At 43.6% G+C, this 25,280-nt stretch overlaps 2 protein-coding genes across 11 annotated transcripts in view; one reads left to right on the forward strand and one right to left on the reverse strand.

Moving 5' to 3' along the window:
- The window catches only part of pole (polymerase (DNA directed), epsilon), a 28,989-nt gene extending 20,270 nt beyond the window's left edge, over positions 1-8,719 (reverse strand). The window contains exons 1-18 of the mRNA XM_014160794.2: positions 8,122-8,719; positions 7,389-7,524; positions 6,795-6,875; positions 6,644-6,688; positions 6,455-6,547; positions 5,935-6,089; positions 5,424-5,568; positions 5,127-5,207; positions 4,791-4,898; positions 3,223-3,333; positions 3,024-3,109; positions 2,797-2,916; positions 2,500-2,632; positions 2,080-2,193; positions 1,775-1,987; positions 1,571-1,678; positions 1,056-1,184; positions 805-907 (exon numbers count right to left, since the gene is read on the reverse strand). Of these exons, the coding sequence (XP_014016269.1) occupies positions 805-907; positions 1,056-1,184; positions 1,571-1,678; positions 1,775-1,987; positions 2,080-2,193; positions 2,500-2,632; positions 2,797-2,916; positions 3,024-3,109; positions 3,223-3,333; positions 4,791-4,898; positions 5,127-5,207; positions 5,424-5,568; positions 5,935-6,089; positions 6,455-6,547; positions 6,644-6,688; positions 6,795-6,875; positions 7,389-7,524; positions 8,122-8,189 (2,029 nt within the window). The 5' untranslated portion in view covers positions 8,190-8,719. The remainder of the gene's footprint in view (positions 1-804; positions 908-1,055; positions 1,185-1,570; positions 1,679-1,774; positions 1,988-2,079; positions 2,194-2,499; positions 2,633-2,796; positions 2,917-3,023; positions 3,110-3,222; positions 3,334-4,790; positions 4,899-5,126; positions 5,208-5,423; positions 5,569-5,934; positions 6,090-6,454; positions 6,548-6,643; positions 6,689-6,794; positions 6,876-7,388; positions 7,525-8,121) is intronic.
- The window catches only part of LOC106580110 (acetyl-CoA carboxylase 2), a 43,348-nt gene continuing 26,702 nt past the window's right edge, over positions 8,635-25,280 (forward strand). For 6 of the 10 annotated variants that reach the window (XM_014160782.2, XM_014160788.2, XM_014160787.2 and 3 more), the window contains exons 1-9: positions 9,452-9,596; positions 11,998-12,646; positions 20,235-20,367; positions 20,648-20,786; positions 20,997-21,106; positions 21,307-21,388; positions 21,530-21,628; positions 24,584-24,693; positions 25,018-25,128. In XM_014160782.2, the coding sequence (XP_014016257.2) occupies positions 12,018-12,646; positions 20,235-20,367; positions 20,648-20,786; positions 20,997-21,106; positions 21,307-21,388; positions 21,530-21,628; positions 24,584-24,693; positions 25,018-25,128 (1,413 nt within the window). In that variant the 5' untranslated portion in view covers positions 9,452-9,596; positions 11,998-12,017. Of the gene's footprint in view, positions 8,749-9,451; positions 9,597-11,997; positions 12,647-12,924; positions 13,402-18,228; positions 18,510-19,785; positions 19,805-20,234; positions 20,368-20,647; positions 20,787-20,996; positions 21,107-21,306; positions 21,389-21,529; positions 21,629-24,583; positions 24,694-25,017; positions 25,129-25,280 lie in introns of those variants that run through there. The other 4 variants (XM_014160783.2, XM_014160793.2, XM_014160792.2 and 1 more) reach the window with 4 other exon arrangements.

Consider the following 25,280-nt stretch of genomic DNA (forward strand, 5'->3'; position numbering starts at 1 on the left):
GAGGCTAGCTGTTGTACTTTGGGTACGCAAGCAAACGTTAGCTAGGTAAGGCTAGCTAGCCATCTAATTGGTCGACATGAAAAATATGTTAGCATTGTCGGAAATGCTTCAAAAAGGAAGCACATGGTTGGTTCTTAAATGGACAGAAATGGGCACGTGAGAGCGCTAAATTATCAAAATGTAAGAAACTATTGCATCTACAAACTTAGTCAATCCAACATGTTATGTCAAATGGTCACTTTATGGACACTATAGTCTCGTTTTAATCCGACAACTGGAATTTGAGCTAGGTGGGTGCAAAAAATAATTCTGAAAACTACCTTGTTAAAATTATGGTATGTGGTTCTTGGTAACGACCGGACAGCTAATGATGAAAGGTTTGTTGTGTACCTCCAATTTTTTTATTTAACTAGGCAAGTCATTTAAGAACAAATTCTTATTTACAATGATGGCCTAGGAACAGTGGGTTAACGACAGATTTTTACCTTGTCAGCTCGGGGATTCGATCTAGCAACCTTTCAGTTACTGGCCCAACGCTCTAACCACTAGGCTACCTGTCGCCCCCAATCAAGTTGATTTGCAAATTTTCATCGACATTGGTGTCATATTGGCTTGGATACAATGGTAGGTAGATATGAATTTAACATTGAGCTTCAGCCAATGCCATACCATTGTGACAAGTTACATCTCGGATGACTGTCTCTAAAACAAAGCAAGGGCTTCGGGTGACACTGGTATAGCAGCAGAAAACAGAAGTCAGTCTAAAAAGAGCTGACCACAGCAACACACACTACAGAAACTTACTGATCTCCCCCCTCCATTGCCAGCTCATCTTCCTCTGACAGTTGGCCCCCGGCTTGTTGAAATCGCAGGCAGCACACGTGGCCTCGTCAACCATAGCAGAGGGCTGAGGAAGAGAAAGGGAACAGAACAGTATTACTTTCTGGAGCGTTGCCAGACCAAGTCCTTTGAAATGTCACATGTGGGAGCATTCGACATTGAACAGGGGGTATCCATTTTTGACATGCGCGCATGCACACCGCGGTGTAGTTTACCTGCAGGCGGTTGGTGAGGATGATGTTGGGGTACATGGCCGCCACGTCCAGATGGTAGATGAGTGGACACTCGATCCTGTTGGGGACCTCCTTCAAAGAGATGAGCTTCTTCTTGATCTCGTCACACACCTGCAGACAGGGCAGATGATGATTCATGGAAAGTACAGCATTTCATTGCGGAGAAAAGAGAAAGAATGCATTTTCCATTTACACGCACACTATGGGGGTCAATTCTAACTTTCCCCTTTCTTTAGGGGAACATTTTTACTTTGACAATAAGAAAGTGGATGGTGTTTTGTGGCCCGAGATTGTACATGAAGAGAAGTTGGTAACGCTATAGATGTCACCGTTTTTAAAATGTAAGGAGACGTAGATTGATGGCATGATAATGGGCAGACCACAATGGAAACAAGACTTTTTGTCTATATAATCCTCAGCAATTTTGGTACATGTATTGGTTGGCCTGGTGTGGCTTCTTTATGTACTGTATTTTAAATCGTTAAATCAAATCAAACCTCGTTGAAGTTGGTGACTTGCTCCAGGGGAATCTTCTCCTCCTCCTCGATGGCGTGACGCAGCGTTTCCTCCACCCGCTGAAGCAGGAAGTCGAATGCCGCCGGATTCTGTCCAACACACCAGAAAGAAAACCGTGTCAACAAAACACGTAAACTAAATACCTACACAGGCAAATAACGGACTGGGGCCGAGCAGTGCCATACCATTTTGAAGCGGCAGGGGATGTCGCTGCGGAACACGCCGGACTCCAGGGCCTCCACGTGACCCCCCACGTAGGTCTCAGAGTCCATGACGTGGCCATCGTCTGTCAGCTTGTTGAACACCTGCTCCTGCTTGTTGGGGAAGACGATGTTGGCATGGTAGGCCTGCACCATGAGCAGCGCCTCACACAGGGTCCCCGAACCCTTACGCAGCACCTGCACACACAACCACACATACCAGTGAGCAATAGTCCAATCTCACCACCCCATTGTCCATGTTTCGACTGACAAAGTGATAAGAGACAAACCTCATCCGGCTCCATAGGGATGATGGTGCAAAGAGCAAAGATGAAGGGGTGGACGTACTTCATGTAAAGATAATACGTGGCCACGGCATCCGACACAGAGTAAGTGGCCAGAGTCTGGGGACACAGCCATGAGAAAACCAGTCAGACAACCAACCTGCATCACATCTACACCCACAACTTGGACTCGTTCTCAATTCACCTTTCCTCCATTCCTTGCAACCTCTCTACACGCCTCCTTCTCAAAATACACTGGAGAATGAGGTTCGAGAAGAGGAGGGACCTTTGACCTTCTCCAATACGATTGAGAAAGCGGCGAGAGATCGGATATCACGACTCAGAGAAAGACATTGAGATAGGTCCTATCTCACCGCTTCTAAAAGCGGTGCCTGTGTTTGTGTCTCCCAGAATGCACCAGCTGACCTGTGACTCCTCTGTGGCCATGCGGCACATCTCCTCGGGGTCCAGCTCCACTGGGTCATAGCCCAGCTTGGCCTTGGCCGCCGCCTTCAGGTTGTGACTGCCCACCGGCAGGTAGCTGTCACGCTTCACCCACCTGACACACACACACACACACACACACACACACACACACACACACACACACACACACACACGGGTTAGTCAGTTTATGTTAGTGTGCGCGTATCATTATTTGTGTAGGTACAACACCACACAGATAACGAGGTACCCTATTATGAGATGCATGGTGGCCCTTACCTAAAGGCGTCCATGTGGATGGCCTGGCTAGCCCTGTACTCGCCCTGGTTGTCCTTCTGGAAGCCAATCTCTCTGTACATGTCCAGGCCGTGGTGGGCAGCCCTGGTCTCCACAAAGGGCCTTTTAGAGGAGAGAAGTAGAAGAGGGAAAGAGAGAAGGATGAGGGGAGAGTGATGAGGCAAGGGGGTGGGAGGGGGGCAGTTGAGCACACCCCCAGACCGACTCACCAATCGAAAAAGTCTCCGTTGTAGGTGACAAAGATTTCGGGCTTGGTTTCTTGGACGTGCTCGAACCATCGCTGAATGAGACCCGCCTACAAGCACAGAACACAGCATGTCATCAAGTATGCATGTCTTTATATTGTACGTATTTAGGTATGCCCGTAGGCGTTTACTTGTCTTTTGTTATTGATGCTCCCCTCCTTACCTCATCAGGCTCATTGAATACAGTGAAGGGTCCCTCGTACTCTGGCTTAGGGGTGAACTCAAAGTCCTCAATGTCCTCAGAGACAATCTCTCGGTTTGTGATCAGGTAGCCCTGGCAGGGATCATGAACAGTAAAGACATCAGTTAAAGGAGCAGACAGGAAACAGACAGGAAATTCAGAGCTCCAGATTGGGAGTGAAAATGGGACATCTTCACAGTAGATCGGATTGTGCTTTTGTGCTGTACAGCCAACTCCTATGGTCGTTGTTAACGACAACTAAGATAGAGGGATGCAAACTACTGAGGGCCCAAAAAGGTGACACTTTTTTTTTTGGCACTGAAACATGCAAAAAAAAAATCCCTGCTAGGTGGAAATGCAGCTTTTACCTAATTAAACAACAAAGAATATGATCTACATGATCAGTCTCTGTGTGTAATATAAAAAGTGGTTCATGTGAACCTAACTCACAGCTAAAAAAAAATGTAAGAAAGAAATCCAACTTTACTGCAAATGAGAAGAAAAAAACAATACACTAATATTGCAGTTAGCCATGACAGCCTTTACAATAGAACACTTGTGACCACACACATCTAAATATTGCACTTAGGGAAAAAAACATCTTTAAGTAGAAATAGAATGAAACAAACAGGCATTCTATTGTTGCTCTATTATAGTGGCCACTATAGTAGACATCGATCAAGTGCACAAGGCTACATGTGTGCAAAAATAACGTTCATTGAGTAAAAAATTTAATAATCCCCCCTCACTCACAAAGTGGTACAGTCCAGTTCAACACAACGAAAGCATTATCTTTGGGCTACACTGAACATTATTACATTGTACACTTCCTGCCTGTGGACATCTGTTCTACAATGTGCCAGCAGAGCATGATACCGTTTGTTGGCATAATTGATCTCTTTCAGGCAGAGTACACCTGGCATACCCCTTTATATCCACTGTATTGAAAAGGTGAGAAAAAGGTTAAGTGTGTGGTGTTCCTTTCACCATACTGTCATCCAGCATAAACCAGGCCCAGCTCCAGCTACACTTGATCCCTGAATCCACTTGTTTAACAAGCAACGCCTCATTTTCACCTAATTCTCTCATTCTGAAAATTAACCACATACTGTAGAGGGAAAGCCTTAGTTTGTTAGCTAGTTAACATTTCACACAGATTGCCAGGGTCCAGTAAGCAACTATAGTATTTGCGTTATAACTTGAGGAAGGGCAAGGAGTTGTATACCAGTTAATATTATAGCGAATTGGTTAGGTTACTAATGTTAGCTCATCTGATGCTGCAACATCAGCTAGCTAACGTTAGCTGTCTGACTTTATTAACAAGCTAATTTTCACACCATAAACTCAATTATTTGATCAGATAAGTTGGCTAATGTTGCTCAACATTTCTCTCCCCCCAAACTTTTCTCATCGGATCTGCACGAATCACGTAGGTCACCCATTTTGGATTCAAAACGGCAAACTTAGCCAATAGGTGACTAGTTTGCATCCCTGAAAATAGCGGTTTGTAATGTCTTGCCAAATCCTGAGACCAGGCTGGTCCAACATACCTGTCCGTCGATCATGTAGGATATCATCATAATCTGGTCTGTTTCTGCATCAGGGAATTTCAGAGGAAGCTTGGTGGTCTCTATGTCAAAGGCCAGCACAACTGGGTCCTGAGAAACAGGGAAACAAAAATCACAACTAGAAACACCGCTGGGACTGTTAGTCAGATTGTGAGTTCGGTCAATTAAATTAGAAAAATGAAGATAGAGAAAGACCATGGTATCTTGACAACAAGAAACCTGGACGGCTCAATGAAAATCCCAAACAACTGGAAATCAGTTTAAAACATCAGATAGATGGCCATCGACATAAGTAAAAAAAATAAAACATGTTCTTACTGGTCGTTCCACCAGGTCGCTTCTCAGTATGATCTCTGGAGGGTATGCACTACCCCTGTACCGAACGTTGTACCAGTGAGCCTAGGGAAGAAACAAAGAATGTGAACGGTAAGTCTTCATAGGGGATTACTGGGGAGAGAAAGCCCATCATTCCACAGAGCATCCACTGCCTAGCCTGGTCCCAGATCGGTTTGTTCTGTCTGGCCAACTCCAATGGTCATTGTGGCGACATAACACAAAAAGGACCTGGGAGCCCGGGCTATCCATTGGCCACGCAGGAACGTCAAAGGCCCTTACCACGTGGATCTTAAGGTCGATGGACAGGCGCACGTGGTAAGGCACGTCGTACTCTCTCATGTCCACTATGTTGTCCATCTGGTCGGAGGTTTTCTTGGACATGCCATCTTCATCTGCTGCCGAGACACTGCCTCCTGCCAACGCACTGATGAGCAGAGAGCTCGTCAAAAACGTATAGAAAGACCCAGAAGAGTAGAATTTCAAGATGATACTGTACTACCGCACTCCACATCACAGTAACACTTTATTTCACAGCCTGTGAGGTATTTACCGAGAAACTACACGGTAACACCATAATGAATACCCAAGAATTACTATATTGTAACAAATATCAGGAGGTAACAATTTTTACCACAAAGTTATTAACTCTTAAAGTCTTTCAAATGATTACCAGAAAGTACAACATTTTACCAAGTATTTTCACATTAAATACTGGATTAAAAAAGTGGCAATAGGGCTGTAAAATAAAATGTTTATCAAAATCAAACTGTCGGTCTGCGAGACACTGTACCTTGATAACATTGAGGTGTAGGTATCGTTGGACTTCTCCCTCTCCCGGTTCTTGCGCACCGCCGGCGAGATCTCCCGTTTGACCTTCATGAGGTCATCCACAGTGTTGAATGAAAGCTTGACGTAGCTCCTCTTTAGTCCCACCAGGTGATTGGGCTATGGAGAAAACATATGTTGACATGTTTATCCAACAGTAATACTGGATGCCATCTCCCAGAGGTCAATGTCTGAGCTGGCGTGGACGTTGTTGACGTGTGTTTACGCTAGAGACGTCCTGCTGCAGCGTAACAGACTGAATCTGCCGGTATTAGCCATTAGCCAAAGTGGTATATGTGTTTCAACCTGCCCTGAAATTAATAGAATTGATTCACACATGATTTTGGTACTTAACATGCGTGTCATGATCACGTCTGGTGGGGAGAGACAAAATGATAATGCACGTGCGGGGCCGGTCTAGACTGTATACGTCCATTATTCCGTGACTTATCCATTTCTAAATGGCCTATGGTTTGGTTTCTCACCAGATCCAGGTCCTCCTTAGGGAGCATCTCCAGCTTCGCCACCTTCCCTTGGAACTTCTTGGACAAGAATGAGATGACTTCTCTCTCACAGTTCTGGATGGGGCACACAGGTGGTCGACGTTGTCATTCATACGAGAAGTAATAAAGCCTGTTCATTTTAAAACGAGTACCTGGTCATCCCTGACTTACCTTTTTAGTGGCTATGTAGAAATAGGGCTTAAAGGGGAGGGGTACCTACAACAAAAGGAAAGTGAAACAGAAGGATGAGATTGCAGCAGCTGAACATCGCCATTGTGATCAGTCTTGCACTAGTGTTTATATCAGGTGGTCAGATCCTCACCTTGAACCTGCTGCCATCTTCCTGGATGAAATAATAGTCCACAGCGCTGACCATCCGTTTGTCATCGTCCAGAATTTCTGTCTGAGATGGGAACAGGAGGATTAGATATTGACAATAGGCACATTAAGATGAGGTGATCAAGCCTTGCTAAAACATTTCTTCAATTCAGGCACAAGAACAAGACTTGTATTATAAATACTGTGTCATCAGGACAATGCCCTTATTTGTCTATGTAGGCCTAAGAAAGAGTCTTCCACAATGCAATCCCCACTTTTGGGGCGGTAGTGGTTAGAGCGTTGGGCCAGTAACCGAAAGGTTGGTGGATCGAATCCCCGAGCCGACAAGGTACAAATCTGTTGTTCTGCCCCTTAACAAGGCAGTGGCAGAACGTTCCCCGGTAGGCCATCATTGTAAATAAGAATTTGTTCTTAACTGACTTGCCTAGTTAAATAAAGGTTAAACAAATATATACAAATAAAACTAACATAAAAATAGCACATAAAACACATGAAGCTAAATGACAGCAGGTCCAACTTAAGGGCATCCTGATCATGTGCTTTCCAGAGCCCACTCTGGTCTGTGTGATTGACCTACAGGGTGCATGTTGATGAGCCAGCCAGTCTTCTCTCCTGGGTCCTTCATCCTCTCGAACCCGAAGCGGGAGTCCATCTCGTCTGTGAACTGGCTGCGCTCCAGCCGGATAGCAGCCGACATGGATGACCGGTCATCCCTATGGAGGAGAATACATAACATCAGAAATACCGGTACATGCCGTACACAAGAGTGTGACTGTTTTGCGAATGTGTAATTAACTATTAATTTAGCCACGCAGCAGGGCTGGGGTCATTTCGACGAAGGCAGTCAACTCAGGAAGGGATTTTAATTCAACATAACTTCTACTCCTAAGTTATTTGATAAGTCATTAAATGTTTGTTTTTTTCAAATTTTGAATTGTTATTTAAGTTTACTTCGGGAACTGAGTACCACCATTTCAAGTGGACCCCAGCCTAGCATCTAAAAAAAGGGATGTAATAGTTTGTTCATTGCTCAGCGATTCTCCAGTAAAAACCGTCTACAATTTTATGAGTGTAACTTCAGCAGCATGTCCCGCTCTGAAACTAGCTATCAAGTACAAAAAAAAAAAAATATATATATATATAGTACAGGCTCACACGCTGTCGCCATAGAATGCCCTTAGTTCTTGTCTCTTTAAGTAAGTAATTAATCAAAGGTCTAATATTGGGCTAACCCCAGCCCTGCTAAGCAGAGATGTTTTGTTGACATGTGAATTGAAACTTGCATGCAGCCATTTCAGGCAGTGACTTACTGTTGATTGTCCTGGTCACCCCCTTGTCCTCTCTCTGACTTGTACCGTCCACTGTTTTGTAAAACCATCTTGGACGGGATTCTGTAGGTAACGTGGCCCAAAAAAAAGTAACTTGCATTCAGTGAAAAGTAGTTTGTGAGAGATATGCAAATCCACCTCGCAAGTGATAGGTACAGCTAACGTTAGCTAGATATCTGTTAGCTAACGTCGCTAGTTGCCACGCAAAACTGCTGACCGTGTTGAAAACACAAAATATACAACTGCTCGCTAACATTTGCAAACGGTTGTCATATGGCAAATAACTTCTCTCTTGTACAACCCTACTTAAAACTTGTGTCGTTCAAATTCTCATTAGATAGCTAGCCTAGCAGGCTTTGACAGATGCCTGTGTTGTTCTTTGCAAGTCAGAATTTGGCGCGTTCTCTCCTGTTGCCGCGAGAATGTGTTGGGAGTGGTCACGTCGACGTCTCTGCGGATGCCCCGCCTTTGGGATGGTACTTGGCAAGCCCTTCCCTCTCCTCGCCCCTTTGAAACGTAGCAACTCGGGTTCGTTCAGTTCGCTTGGACGTTTGCTACGTTACTGGACGACACGTTTTCCCCACCAAAAACGTTCTTGAACAGACTGAGGTACGTTTATTCCATTCGGTGGATGTGCTGGGGGTTTGGCTTGAGCAATGATTGGGGTATTTTTTTAAAGGGCAAAGGTGCATTTTTAAACCACAACTGAACCCCTCCCTGCTTTACAAGTGGTCGTTCAGTACAGCACTCCTTGTTCTATTACGTGTTTATGTAATGAACGCAGCCCTGTTTTTAAAAAATGTTATTTTACAGGTAGTGAAATCTCATAAAATCCATGCAATTCATCCAGGCAATACTAGATGTAGACAACTTCAGACATCTGCCCCTTTAGAATAAGGATGTATCATTGATTGATGGCAATATTGTTATGCATAATAGCTACAAGGATTTAATTTAGTCACTAATGAAAAATTGATTATTTTAGCGAGAAACCAAAACTATTTTTAGCAGCACAACACGACAGAGCGAACTAACATGTTGCGGATTCGATTATGTCGAGCCGCGGGTCGCCGTCTATGGCCCGTGACTTGAACGATAATCTAATCCCCTCAGTAACTATGCCAACAATCGCGACCCCGAACCTCAGATTTATTACGTTAGCCCACTAACTAGAAATAAATATACTCTTGTCGAATACATGAATCATGCCAAGGTGAGCATGCGATGTAGCTAGATATAAAATGTGTACTCTTTGACACCGTTTAACAAAAACGAGATGTTCAATTGGACACATTCAGGTAGGTCCCGCCCTGTTTCGTTCGGTCGTTCCAGTTTCTCTGTTTTGCTTCCGTTTGGTTCCGAATCGGTAAACGGTTTATCTGTTGCACGCGTGTGGCTAGTCGACATCACAATTGTAAGCATCACCACGCCCAATAAGGCTACAATGTACGGTAGAGGTAAGCCTACAACTAATTAGTTAACTAGCTACAGTACTGAACTAACCTTAGTCATCGGACAATAGTTGGCTCTCAAAAACGCTGTAAAGAGTGTAGATTGCTAGCTAGCCAGGCTATTCTTGCTTCCATATAAGTAGTCAATGCCCAGTTTGGTTAGTAATGTTTACTATATATTGTTGCCTATTTTAGCATTGGGGGGTTTCAATTTAATGCGACATGAAGTCTAGGCCTGAGGTCCAGGATTATCCATCCACATTTTTGTGTGAATTTTTTTTTTTTTTCACCAAATCCAGAGATTGATAGTCTACTGTAATCAATGTCCGAGATACCTAACGTTAGTACTTTTGTAGACTACCCCATCTGAAATATTGTTGAGATGAGTATCACTTCTGACCTAGTCTAGTTGATGTTTGATAAACTTATTCAACTATTTCATGGTCCTACTTAGAGCATTGAGCGCATAACAACCTACTCAAGAAAGACTATATTAGAAATTGCACTCCGGCATTCATTCTGAGTCAGGAGCCTGTTCACTTTGAAGGTCAAACTTGGCAGAGAAGAGTATGCCTTTTTGTAGGAACGCAAGGTTGTCTTTGCTTTACTGATTTTTTTTTTTTAATGTGAAGTGGTATCATTTGGCCCTTTCGTCCTGTACTTCATCCTATACCACTGTTGTTTACATGACTTGTCTGTCCCTCTCCCTCCCCACTCCATTCCCTCACTGCTGACCTTTCCCCCATATGGGACAAGGACAGCTGTCAGCCGTGCTCATGTGAATAAAACCCACTAGTGAATTAAACCCACTCGGTTCTCTCTCTTCAGCTGCCAGAGACCGGTTGTTTACTGGTCACAAGGTAGTAGTGAAGGAAAAGCCTGCCTGCCTCGTACCATGTAGCCTAGTCCCTGAAAACACTGCAAAAGGTTTTTCTGCAAATGATTCCATTTGGGTTAATTATACACTAACTTACAGGCTACCTTGTACACATATTTGGCTTCGTGTTTTTTTTTACCGCCTATTTGTGTCTAGTGCTTTTAGACTGTCCTTTTCATTGTAAGGTAGAAGTTGCCCTTTACCACAGAACTAGGATCAGATTACGTTACTCCCTGACCTTGACAATTAGCAGGATAAAGACCTAAGAAGATAACTGACCCTTGATCAGTGGTTGGGGCAACCTCCACATAGTCAGTTCTCTATAGTGTTGGTAAAGCATTGAGAGAAAGGCTAATCTATTCAGATTGTATATCTGATTTTCTACAAGGTACACTATATATACAAAAGTATGTGGACACCCCTTCAAATTAGTGGATTCGGCTATTTCAGCCATACCCGTTGCTGACAGGTGTATAAAATCGATGACAGCTATGGAATCTCCATAGACAAACATTGCCCGTAGAATGGCCTTACTGGAGAGCTCAGTGACTTTCAATGTGGCACGGTCGTAGGATGCCACCTTTCCAACAAGTCAGTTCGTAAACGTTCTTCCCTGATAGAGCTTCCCTGGTCAACTGTAAGTGCTCTTATTGTGAAGTGGAAAGGTATAGGAGCAACAACGGCTCAGACGTGAAGTGGTAGGCCACACAAGCTCACAGAATGGGACCGCCGAGTGCTGAAGCGAGTAGCACGTAAAAATCGTCTCCTCGGTTGCAACAGTCTTGAGTTCCATACTGCCTCTGGAAGCAAGATCAGCACAATAACTGTTCGTCGGGAGCTTCAGGAAATGGGTTTCCATGGCCGAGCAGCAGAATAATGGTCTGGGGCTGTTTTTCATGGTTCGGCTATGCCCCTTAGTTCCAGTGAAGGGAAATGTTAACGCTACAGCGTACAATTACGATTCTGTGCTTCCAACTTTGTAGCAACAGTTCAGGGAAGGCCCTTTCCTGTTTCAGCATGACAATGCTCCCGTGCACAAAGCGAGGTCCATACAGAAATGGTTTGTCGAGATCTGTGTGGAAGCGCTTGACTGGCCTGCACAGAGCCCTGACCTCAACCCCATCGAACACCTTTGGGATGAATTGGAACGGCGACTGCGAGCCAGGCCTAATCGCCCAACATCAGTGCCCGACCTCACTAATGCTCTTGTGGCTGAATGGAAGCAAGTCCCTGCAGCAATGTTCCAACATCTAGTGAAAAGCCTTCCCAGAAGAGTTGAGGCTGTTATAGCAGCAAAGGGGTGGACTAACTCCATATTAATGCCCATGATTTTGGAATGAGATGTTAAACGAGCAGGTGTCCACTTACTTTTGGTCATGTAGTGTATTTTGCATATGGTAACAATTGCTTGTTCACTTAACTGAATTCCTTACATCATTTTGAATCAATATTAATTTCATTGTTGGTACAGTGACGACATTTGGATTAGAATCATACTTTGGTTAATTCTTTCTTTTCATGGATTTGCAGTTTCAAGAGGATGTCTGTGAATGCTCCCACTTCTACTCTCGGGATTTCTGCTCATACTGTGGCTACTCTGGAGGATTAAGGACAAGATGATGCTGGACCAAGATGGGGAAACTCCGACTGGCTGTGGAAGCCCTGCAGCTGCAGCACAAGAGGAGATGCAAGCGGCCGATGGACCCACCGCAGCGGTACACGCCCCTGTTGAACACTCCACACCAATGGGTCTTGCATCATCTACCTCAGACAGCGGGGCCAACAGTCCCCAAACCCACATTGACCCCTCTGAGGGACCCTTGATACCCAGGGCAGGGCCTCCTCAGGCCTCTTCAGAGGGGATGACAGAGCAGTACACACAGACCCAACCATCTCCCTTCGTCGTTCCTCAGCCTCCCAGTAGAACGACCAGGCCCAAGTTCAGCTCAGGCCCCGAGGTTCGACGAGCCTGTCTCAAGTTCATCCTGGGGGCGTCGGAGGACAATTCATCAGATGACGAGCCGCCTTTGACCATGAAACCCCCTACAGGTTCGAGTTCTTCTGAGGCAGCAGCCACCGCCTCCACCGTACGACAAACTGCATCAGCAACCTCAAGCGCCTTCTCCCCCCCACAGCAAGTTCAATCAGTAACGTTAACCACCACCTCCCCTGGCATGAGGTAGGCCAATGCAATGTTGTTTTACCTCTTAGTTCAAGTTAACTTTGTTTTCATAATTGAGAACCGGTTTAGACATCGTCAATTTCTCTAGTCTGGTGACATCTGAAATGTATTTTGTTCAGAATGTGTTGGTGGTGAATGCAAGTGCCTGCTCCATTAACCCAGTATGAAGAAATAAATGGACCATTGAGCAAATTAGCTCGTATCTCATTGACTAGTGGAGGTGAGGGTACCTGTCAGTGCAGTAGCCTCTCACTGACAGTAGAGTGCGCTGTTGCCCAACAGGGGACACCAACCACATTGTGGTATGATTGCTGCCTTGTGTTCTGTCTCCACACAACCAGCATGCCATCACCTGACCACAGCGTGCCGCTGACAGTGAACTGTATTCTTGTCGCATGCCTCACATCTCAGCACTATTAATGGAACATGTCTCTTGACTGACCTTGAGAAGCAGGGTCTGAGTCCCAAGGGGCACACGACAACGTATTGTATGTTAGCTAGACAAACCTTAATCCCGCCCTTGGAAGTTCTCTGCAAATAAATGTGACTTGCGGTATAGCCCACGAGGAGCTGTTGTTTATCTTTTTTTGGCGATATCGTGATGGATATCAGGGGTAGTTGGTCAGCTAAGCTTATCTAAGTCTACTTCTTTGACCGCCCCAGTCCACTCTGAGCCAAGTATTAAACGCTTGTTTGTAGACTTGAGCCACGTGCAGGAATTACCATGGAGGTGAAGCTGAAAGAGGAGGAAGGTAAGAACTTACCGTGTTTTTATTTTTTAAATTAAATAGAGCCTTTTGTTTTTCCTAATATTAAGAAGTAGCATAGGCCTATGAATTGCACTGACCGACATCATGCTACTGTGTCGGCTTACACAACAATGTTTTGGCAATTTCAGTCAGTTTGCAGAATTGCTACATGAAAGGATTAGCCTTCCAAGTTTTTGTTTACAATGTGCTAGACGGTTATGATAAGCTTGAGTTTGGTGGTTCGTGAAGGGACAACTTGGATTTAACTTTAATGATAATTGACGCACCCACTGTGTGTGTGTGTGTGTGTGTGTGTGTGTGAGAGAGAGATATCAGACAAGATTATTAAACACGTCTAAACAGACACAAAAACACACACACAGACTGCGGTGTTCTGTTCCATGTGAGTCTGGGTGAAGAATGTTTTGCTCTGCCTGTGGGACTGGAGAGGGGAGGTTGTGGCTCAGCTGAGAGGAAAGGACTGGTGAAGGTCTTATTGTTTTGGTCTCAGATTTTAACTCTTGCTATTCACACATCAGAAACAATCTGCCATGGAGGGAGATGGAAGGCTAAGCTGGTTTCAGTATTGAACTCCTCTCACCTGGTTGTCTTAATTGAAAAGAAAAAAACTAAAACCAGCAGACACTAGCACCCTCCCTTGAATGAGTTTGTCACCCCAGTTTTAACATGTTGCAGTAGCAATGTTTTCACTGGTGGAATTGGTGACCACATCTAAAAAGCCCAAATGGAGGAAGGGAACTGTTTTTGCAGAACAGTGGACAAAGTAAATGTTTCCCATTGTTTCTGCAGACATCTTTGAATCTTAATTGTTGTCCTGTTTCTCTGTACAAGTGTGAGGTGTGACATAGAAATGTTTTTTGTTGTTGCATATCCTAATTCCTCCTGAGACACCCTCAGAGAGTGGGGTCACGCCAGGCATCAGCCATTATTGACGGCGACCCTGGAGCAATTAGGGTTAAGTGCCCAGCTCAAGGTCAAAGAATTCTAATTTTTTTACCTTGTCGGCTCTAACTGCTAGGCTACCTGCTGCCCTGGTCTCAAACTGTGGGAGATTTTACTGTCATTCTGTTACCGAACTTTGTATCTGCACTATTCCTCAAGTAAATGTGTTTTACTAAAATGTTCTGTGTCAATTGTTACAAGAAGACTTCTGCAAATAGGTGTATGGTTTGTTGCCATGAAGTTTTTGCTTGGCATATTTTAAAGTGAAAAGTCTCAGCGTCACTCTTATCGCGTAATTGTCCATTATCAGACAGATGTAGGCTCTGAGTTGAAAGACTGCAAAACTAGCCAAACAGAATGTCTGGAGCTTGACAAGTGCACTTTCATCATCACAGGAATATGAAACCCCAAAGTACTGTATCTCGTTTGACTTCTGGCTTGAATTCCGGCAAACCTACAGTGCTATAGTCTAACAGAATATGCCCCCCCATTTCAGACCTCACTAAAATAGAACATTGGCAAGCCAAGCAATGGCATTGTAATGCCAGACTTTTCCATCCTGATCATTTTAGATTGGATGGAGGAAGAATGAGCTGTGGCGCCCAGTGAACACTACCCCGTGTCATTACAGTGATGTTTGTCAACATTTTACTCATTGGCAATGCCAGGATTGTGACTTACACTGCATGACACTTGTTATTTAGGCACATGTAATGTCTTTCAGAAGTTCTGCTAGGCTGATTGCCTGAGGGCTGAAATAGAATGTTCTAAATATTATGTCCAAAATCATCCGGAGTAACAGCAATTCATTCTAGCTGAGCTTTGGATCAGTCGACCTTGATCAGAGCATATCTCCACAAACAGCAGTGGGACAGATTAGGCCACACAGCGAGTCAGAGGTAATTGCAGACACCTGTGGTAATATAAAGTACCCAAAACGGCCATTGGATAGAAATACAGGATAGAACAGAATAGAGGTCGACCGATTATGATTTTTCAACGCCGATACCGATTTATTGGAGGACCAAAAAAAGCCGATACCGATTAATCGGACGATTTTTGTATTTTTTATTTATTTTGTAATAATGACAATTACAACAATATTGAATGAACACATTTTAACGTAATATAATACATCAATAAAATCTATTTAGCCTCAAAAAAATAATGAAACATGTTCAATTTGGTTTAAATAATGCAAAACCAAGTGTTGGAGAAGAAAGTAAAAGTGCAGTATGTGCCATGTAAGAAAGCTAACGTTTAAGTTCCTTGCTCAGAACATGGGAACATATGAAAGCTGGTGGTTCCTTTTAACATGAGTCTTCAATATTCCCAGGTAAGATGTTTTAGGTTGTAGTTACTATAGGAATTATATGACTATTTCTCTCTATACGATTTGTATTTCATATACCTTTGACTATTGGATGTTCTTATAGGCACTTTAGTATTGCCAGTGTAACAGTATAGCTTCCGTCCCTCTCCTCGCTCCTACCTGGGCTCAAACCAGGAACACATCGACAACAGCCACCCTCGAAGCAGCGTTACCCATGCAGAGCAAGGGAAACAACTACTCCAAGTCTCAGAGCGAGTGACGTTTGAAACGCTATTAGCGCGCACCCGCTAACTAGCTAGCCATTTCACATCGGTTACACCAGCCTACTCTTGGGAGTTGACAGGCTTGAAGTCATAAACAGCGCAATGCATTGCGAAGGGCTGCTGGCAAAACGCACGAAAGTGCTGTTTTGAATGAATGCTTACGAGCCTGCTGGTGCCTACCATCGCTCAGACTGCTCTATCAAATCATAGACTTAATCATAATAACACACAGAAACACGAGCCTTAGGTCATTAATATGGTTGAATCCGGAAACATCACGTTTATTCTTTCAGTGAAATACGCAACCGTTACGTATTTTATCTAACGGGTGGCATCCATAAGTCTAAATATTCCTGTTACATTACACAACCTTCAATGTTATGTCATAATTACGTAAAATTCTGGCAAATTAGTTCGCAACGAGCCCAAGCTGTTGCATATACCCTAACTCCGCGTGCAATGAACGGAAGAGAAGTGACACAATTTCACCTGGTTAATATTGCCTGCTAACCTGGATTTCTTTTAGCTAAATAAGCAGGTTTAACAATATATATACTTCTGTATATTGATTTTAAGAAAGGCATTGATGTTTATGGTTAGGTACAGTCGTGCAACAATTGTGCTTTTTTCGCAAATGCGCTTTTGTTAAATCATCCCCCATTTGGCGAAGTCGGCTGTCTTTGTTAGGAACAAATAGTCTTCACAGTTCGCAACGAGCCAGGCGGCCCAAACTGCTGCATATACCCTGACTCTGTTGCAGAGGTGACACATTTTCCCTAGTTAAAAGAAATTCATGTTAGCAGGCAATATTAACTAAATATGCAGGTTTAAAAATGTGTATTGATTTTAAGAAAGACATTGACGTTTATGGTTAGGTACAAGTTGGAGCAACGACCGTCCTTTTTCGCGAATGCGCACCGCATCGATTATATGCAACGCAGGACAGGCTAGATAAACTAGTAATATCATCAACCATGTGTAGTTAACTAGTGATTATGATTGATTGTTTTTTATAAGATAAGTTTAATGCTAGCTAGCAACTTACCTTGGCTTCTTACTGCATTCGCGTAACAGGCAGGCTCCTCGTGGAGTGCAATTTAAAGCGTTGGACTAGTTAACCGTAAGGTTGCAAGATTGAATCCCCAAGCTGACAAGGTAAAAATCTGTCGTTCTGCCCCTGAACAAGGCAGTTAACCCACCGTTCCTAGGCCGTCATTGAAAATAAGAATGTGTTCTTAACTGACTTGCCTAGTTAAAAAAATATTTATAAAAAAAACCCGAAAAAAATAAACATTCGGCAAATCGGTGGCCAAAAATACCGATTACCGATTGTTATGAAAACTTGAAATTGGCCCTAATTAATCGGCCATTCCGATTAATCGGTCGACCTCTAGAACGGAACGTTATGGATGTATTTCTACTAGAACAAAACGCATGTACGCAGGAATGTGGTGTTCGTATAAGGAACCCATACTCAGAGAGGACAATAAAGCAGAAAAACTTTGAGTGGCCCGATACTTAAACCCAGAAGCATCAGGCCACTAGAGCTGTCATGAATACAGGACACCCTAATACCAGGGAGGCAGTGTGTGTGAAGCTAAGATGATAGGAATTACAACATGACCCTCATCAAAATCCTCAAGTCCTCACGGTTATAGGGTGCCTAAAGTATGAATCCAGAAGAGTTCTCTATGGCAGAGTTTACAATTGTCGTCTCCTCCTCTTGGTCACACTTCCACCTTCTCAATACCCTGGAATTGTAAAGAAGACGCACTGGACAAAGTCCAAATCATCCCAAAGTCTCAGAGTTGTGTATCTCAATGAAGTTACTTTACGATAATTTGTGTAGGATGTTTGATTTTGTAATTTGGGTGAACTGTCCCTGATATTTTATTTCCCTAGGCCTAGCTATAGCTTCAAATCTCATTTGTATATGGATTGAGGAGACTGAGTACAGATTTCTTTCTGGTCTTGACATTGTTTTCCTCAGTGATCCATAATTTAGTCACTAGAATCAACTTCACTGGAATGGTGGAAGTGGCAGGCTTCCTCTTAACCCTTCCCTGGTACGCTATATTGTTCAGTGAACTCCTTATCGTTTTATGTCTTGTGTCAGTTTATTGAAGTGGACAGAGTTTCTGAATGAGTCTTGCTACTTATTAAGTCATCACGTGATCATGTTGAACCCTGTTATTGTATCATATCTTTTTTTATTAACTTGGTTCATATTAATATTATTGGTGGCTTGGCACAATGGAGAGATTGTAAAATGACCTGCCAGGGCTTGCGTGTGTAACTAGACTATGTATTTTTGCTGATTGCACGTTAACTCTTAATTGGCTCTGTGGTCTGGGAAGTCTTGTTTATACGTGCTGTGACTACCAGAGCCACACTATCTCTGACGCACCTCCCTGAAGGTAACAGAGAGGATTAGCACTTTGTTTTATTGACATCTGTCTGATTGTAGCCGAGTTGGTACATTCGTCTACATAGAGGTAGGCTGAACACCCTGTGTAAAACATGGCTGACGAGATCTTTGGCTTACAGAGAAGGTAAGGGACTTGTGACTTGAGCAACAACAGCACAGCTGCTACCCGCTGTAGAGACTGAACTTTGTCTGACTACTGCAATGGTCCATCGATTTATTTTTTTTAACAATGTCGCCGCTGTTTCCTTGTTATGGGTTGTCGCAGAGTCCGATGTGTTTTCCCCCTGGGACAGTAAAGTAGGCTATAGCATATTGTAACTTGCTAGCGCTGGACGGGAATGTTCTTCTAGTAGTCTTATGTCCTACTTTACCGGGACATACTTTACATGCGTAGATTTGTCACAACACAGACATTTGTGTGTCAGTTGCTTGATGTTTCGATTGAGTAGGTACTAGGTTACAAAATGAAATACTGTAGGTTACAACATTTGACATATAAGAGGACACACATGTCATGTATACTCACTTTAACCTACTTCACTGGAATAGGGTCTGACGACATTCTTCCCTGAGCACTCCTTTTTGCTTTATCAAATGGCCTGTTCAATAGAAGTGCCAGACTTCCTCTTACCCCCCTTCCCTGGTAGACTATATAGTTGAGTGTTGGATCTTTCTCGGTAGTGAACTTCTGAATGAGTCTGGCTACTAATTTTAAGTAATCACGTGTTCATGTTAAACTGAGTTTTTGAAATCCATTTCCAGGTTAATTCTAACTAAGTTGTCATTGTTTCCATTTATCTTTTTCATATGAACTTAGTTCATGTGGTTGTTATTTGGTGGTTTGGCACGATGGAGAGAGAGCCTAGTTACACAAGTCCTTAATATGTATAGTTGCTGATAACACGTTAACCTTTGCTTGGCTCTGTGGCCGGCGAAGTCTTGTTTATGCGTGCGTACTTGCAGTGTGCAGGAATTACCAGAGCCACACTTATCTTTGAGACTCCTCTGTAGGCAAGAGAGGATTAGCAATGTGTTGTGTTGACAGTTGTCAGATTGTAGCAGAGGTGAAACATTTGTCACGGTAGACTGAACACCTTGCGTAGAATATGGCTGACGATAGGGCCAGGACGATACCAGTATCGCGATACTCGTTGGTATTGCGGCAAGGAAATAAAACGAAGCGTATTTAACTTTTTGTGGGGAAAAATAGCCCTAATGTTGCAAACAAACATTGTTGTCATCCAGAGTCACATGTATTTATTTTCCAAGCTGTAGCGCACACAATTTTACATACAGCAAGTTTTTAAAAGACGAAAGAGTTTGCTTTGCGTTTTTCATTTTTGCCATGAATAAAAATATTGCGATACTGGCGTCTCGTCCCTGCCCTAGCTGACAAGATTTTTTTGGCTTACAGAGAAGGTAAGGCACTTACTTGTGACCTGAGAAACAACAGCACAGCTGCTACCCGCTGTAGAGACTGCAATTGACTGCTGTAACGGTCCATTGATTACTGATGCTGCTGTTTCCTCCTTGTCGTGGGTTGTCGCTGAGTTCGGTAATGGTTTTCCCCCTGGGACAGTAAAGTAGGCTATAGCATATTGTAACTTGCTAGGGCTGGACGGGAATGTTCTTCTAGTAGTCCTACATCCAATTTTACCGGGACATACTTTACATGCATCGCTTTGTCACATCACAGAAATGAGCGATTGCCAGTTCCTTGATGTTTCGCATGAGTAGGTACTAGGATCCAAAATGAAATAGTATAGGTTACAACACGAAATGTTGACACAAAATGAGAGGCATTGACACATTTGTGGTCTTCGCCAACAACTCCTCTGTTTTTCTCCAGGCCCAGCATGTCTCACCCACACCTGGTGAAGAAGGTTCGCGACAGCCGGAAAATGGAGCTGCAGAGAGACTTCACAGTGGCCTCGCCAGCCGAGTTTGTCACCCGCTTCGGTGGAAACCGGGTCATAAATAAGGCAAGACGTTCCCTGTCTGTCTGGGCCTTTTGGATGAGTGTGGCAAAATTGTTGTCACTTTTTTACTAAACTCCTCATCAATCTACGTGCAACAGACTAAGCCACCAAAATACAGCGTCAACGTTCTAGAGTATTGTCGTTTATTCTCAAACTCTTTTCCTTTCTCTCTCTCATCTCCCTTTCACTTTTGCTCTCCACCTATTTCTCTTTCTCAAGGTGCTGATAGCTAATAATGGCATAGCAGCGGTCAAATGTATGTATGCTATTTCTCTTTCTGCAGGTGCTGATAGCTAATAATGGCATAGCAGCGGTCAAATGTATGCGTTCCATCCGCCGTTGGTCCTACGAGATGTTCCGGAACGAGAGGACCATCCGTTTTGTGGTGATGGTCACCCCTGAGGACCTGAAAGCTAACGCAGGTCAGTGAGACAGGTTTTCGCAGGTCATCAGCAGCAGCTCCAGAAGGTTGTTCCTCATTGTGCCACTCAGCAGGTCTGGAGATAAAGTCTACAGCGGGAAACGCCATAAATTATTTTCATTAAATGACTCCATGGAAATATCTAAATCATTTCCCTGGAACCTCTGGGGAAAATAACTGGTGTGACTGTCTTTGTGTGGCTCTTCTATAGAGTATATCAAAATGGCGGACCACTATGTTCCCGTCCCAGGCGGAGCCAACAACAACAACTATGCCAATGTAGAGCTGATCGTAGACATCGCCAAGAGGATTCCTGTACAGGTCAGACTGTGTTCCTCCCTCTCCACTCTCACCCACCGAGACGTACCCAATCCCAAATCAAGTCACAATATTCTATGATAAGTGGACTGGCGGCCACGAGTGTTCCAGTCAAATTCCCATGTTCTTAGGGCTTTGGTCTTATCAAGTAATTCAATTTTTATGGCTCAGACTCTGATCTCTGCTTTTTTTATTGTTCATAGGGGGTCTGGGCCGGGTGGGGTCACGCCTCTGAGAACCCCAAACTACCTGAGCTCTTGGACAAGAACGGGATCTCTTTCTTAGGTACAGCCCAGCATTAAGCCGTTTGTGGATTATTGGATTGTAATGATTTCCCATTGGTAATTTCAGGTTTAATGACATTATAACACAAGCGCCATTCATTGCGATGTAGATATCGTTGTTGTTTTTGTTGTTGTGTCACAGGGCCGCCCAGTAAGGCCATGTGGGCTCTGGGCGATAAGGTGGCCTCCTCCATCGTAGCCCAGAGCGCAGACATCCCCACCCTGCCCTGGAGTGGATCAGGTAATGTACCCCTCTGCCTGCACCCTTACCCCCAGATAACTCTGCCACATTCCTTATCGCCTATTACATAATACTTCTAACATGCAGTAGGACTCAGTAGTAGGACTCTGACTGGGTTGTATTTTGAGACTAACAGTTGTAAGGGACTGTCAAGTTATTACGAGGCCCAGAATTGAAAGGAGTTGGGAAAGAATGGCTTGTCTGTGGTACATCTAGGCTAATATTTTAGCCATAGGAATACATTTTGCAGTTCAATAATCAATACACAGAATCATCAGATAACAGGTTTTGTGACTGCACCAAGAAGATACAGACATTTATTGACATAATTTGTTATGAACAGAACCTAACTCAGCCACACCTTCTTTCACACTTGGACTCAAATGTGAAGGACTGAACTGAAACTCGACCAATCAGAGGGCAAGTAGACAGTCAAACCCCTCCCTGGAACTACAATATAATGTGAATTACTGAAAAAGAGCTGATGTGATTGGTCTAAAGACCAATTAGGTGAAAAAAATATCAGAATTTGGCTTCCTCTGTGTCCTTTGGAAAAATAGAATTTAAGGTTTTGTAAGTACACTAGCCTCAGTGCCTTTCGACTGTAGCCTGGTCCTTTGCTGAATTCCAAGGCTTACACTCTACACGTCTTTGGGCTTTTTTGCCGCTGCCGCCTTTATCCAACTGTGGCCAATGTGGCAGCAATCGAATCTCAATTTGAATGAGGGGGATGAGGTGAGGCCATTGAAGTAGAATGGGGAGCCTCCCATAGATATCCTGTTCAATTACTAGTGGCTATGCCATCAACCCTCAAAGTTCCAGAATGGGGGGAAAATTTCAGCCATATTGGTCCGGGAGAAATATAGGCCTGTCTGATTGTAATGAATGGCAGTAGAGAAATAATCCTGATTTTACTTACGCAGAAAAATAAAAGGCATATGATATCAGAAATTGTGTAATAGTCATAATTATAAATTCAATTAATACAGGTTTTATACAAATTGTCTGTATAAATAGGCTCTAAAAGATGGTGCCTTTGGAAAGTATTCAGACCCATTGACTTTTTCCACATTTTGTTACGTTACAGCCTTATTCTAAAAATTATTAAATATTTTTTTTCCCCTCCTCAATCTACACACAATACCCCGTAATGACAAAGCAAAAACAGGTTTTTGCTGTGTGCTTAGGGACGTTGTCCTGTTTAGAAGGTGAACCTTCGCCCCAATCTGAAGTCCTGAGCGCTCTGGAGACGGTTTTCATCAAGGACCTCTGCTCCGTTTACCTTTGTCTCGATCCTGTTTTGTCTCCAGTCCCTGCTGCTGAAAAACATCCCCACAGCATGATGCTGCCACCACCATGCTTCACCGTAGTAATGGTGCCAGGTTTCAGGCCAAAGAGCTCAATCTTGGTTTCATCAGACCAGAGAATCTTGTTTTTACTGAGGAGTGGCCTCCGTCTAGCCACTTTACCATAAAGGCCTGATTGGTGGTGTGCTGCGGAGATGGTTGTCCTTCTGGAAGGTTCTCCCATCTCTACAGAGGAACTCTAGAGCTCTGTCAGAGTGATCATCTTGTTCTTGGTCACCTCCCTGACCAAGCCCTCCTCCCCCGATTGCTCAGTTTGGCCAAGCGGCCAGCTCTTGGAAGAGTCTTGGTGGTTTCAAACTTCTTCCATTTAAGAATGATGTATGCCACTGTGTTCTTGGGGACCTTCAATGCTGCAGACATTTTTTTGGAACCCTTCCCCAGATCTGTGCCTCGACACAATCTTGTCTCGGAGCTCTATGGACAATTCCTTCGACCTCATGGCTTGGTTTTTTGCTCTGACATGCACAGTCAACTGTGGGACCTTATATAGACCAGTGTGTGCCTTTCCAAATCATGTCCAATCAATAGAATTTACCACAGGTGAACTCCAATCATGTTGTTGAAACATCTCAAGGATGATCAATGAAAACAGGATGCACCTGAGCTCAATTTCGAGTCTCATGGCAAAGGGTCTGAATACTTATGTAAATAAGGTATTTCTGTGTTTTATAAATCTGTAAACATTTCTAAACCTGTTTTCGCTTTGTCGTTATGGGGTATTGTGTGTAGAATGCTGAATATTTTTATTTATTTGATCCATTTTAGAACAAGGCTGTAACAAAATGTTGAAAAAGTAAAGGGGTCTGAATACTTTCCGAAGGCACTGTATGTAAACAGCCATGCATGTCTACATTTTTGGTTTCTTGGAAAGCTGTGAGTGCTATTATATGATACAATATCAGTACTTGTTGCATTTACAACTTGTCTAAGTCTTATCATGAGCTGTTTTCAACCAGTGTATGGCTGTGGGTTGACTGCATTGTTTGAATGGAATGTTGGCATATTAGCAGTTATTTAAAACAATTATGGAATAATTTCTCTAAAATTGGCTGGCTAGCTAGCAGGTAAATTCTTCAAATTCATTATTTTACTATATCTTATCACAGCACTGGCAAACCATGGTTGACCAACTCCCTGACCAAAATGGCTGACCTTTTTGTCCCATCATAAGAAGGTTCATTTCCATTCTAGTTCCTAATTCTATGATTTTGGAGATTGTTCGACCGTCTCCATCTTGGTGTTTTAATTTGTAGATTGTGAAATGCGGATTGGGAAATGCGAGGGGGGGGGGGCGACTGCATTTGAAATTTGTGTCGCTGCGTGGTTACATGCTTTTGAAGATTATTCTAATGTGCCTACACAGCCTATTGTTTATCTCTGTCATAAGTATATTTGTATAATGCGAGGTCTCGTGTTGTATCACATCCGGCCGTGATTGGGAGTCCCATAGGGCGGCGCACAATTGGCCCAGCGTTGTCAGGGTTTGGCTGGTGTAGGACGTCATTGTAAATAAGAATTTGTTCTTAACTGACTTGCCTAGTTAAATAAAATTTGAAAAAAATGTATTTTTCCCCGGCCTGTGCTGTAGGTCTGAGAGTAGACTGGACAGAGGACGACCAGAGGCTGGGCCACGTGATTAGCGTGCCTCCAGAGGTCTACGTGCACGGCTGCGTGCGCGATGTTGACGATGGACTGGCGGTAAGCAGCTCCACACCATCACCCGCCTCACTAACGCTGAAACCACAGAGACAACCTTTTCTAGGCAATCACTCTGTTTTGAAATAATGCCCCTTTTTTTTATTTATAAAAAAAACTTTTTTTTTTAAGGATGTCTGAAACAATATATTTCAATGTACTTTTCCCAGAGAAAATGAATTAAGGCCGCTATTCGGTTACAAAACAAGGTTCATGAACGTAGGAGCAAACTGAAGAAATGCGTTGGTTTTATACAGTAAAATATTTGATTTTAAGGGTAGGGTTGCTGAATATCCTTTCATTTTCAATGTGCTTTCTCCTTTAAAGGGAGCAGACAGAATTGGCTACCCGGTGGTGATAAAAGCGTCAGAAGGAGGAGGGGGCAAGGGTATCCGGAAGGTGGACAACGCTGAGGACTTTGCCAGCTTCTTTAGACAGGTTTGTGTCGTCGCACTGTTGCACCACACACCTGTATGCTGATTCTCATTGCTGCTGGGGGACGTAGTGTTCCGTGACCACAATCAGGAAATGAATTGTGCGACTTGGTGTTGCCTTCGACCAATGTTTAACGCAGCGTATCTGCTTGTGTG

Source organism: Salmo salar, chromosome ssa20 (assembly GCF_905237065.1).
Source record: "Salmo salar chromosome ssa20, Ssal_v3.1, whole genome shotgun sequence".
NCBI classification, from domain to species: Eukaryota; Metazoa; Chordata; class Actinopteri; order Salmoniformes; family Salmonidae; genus Salmo; species Salmo salar.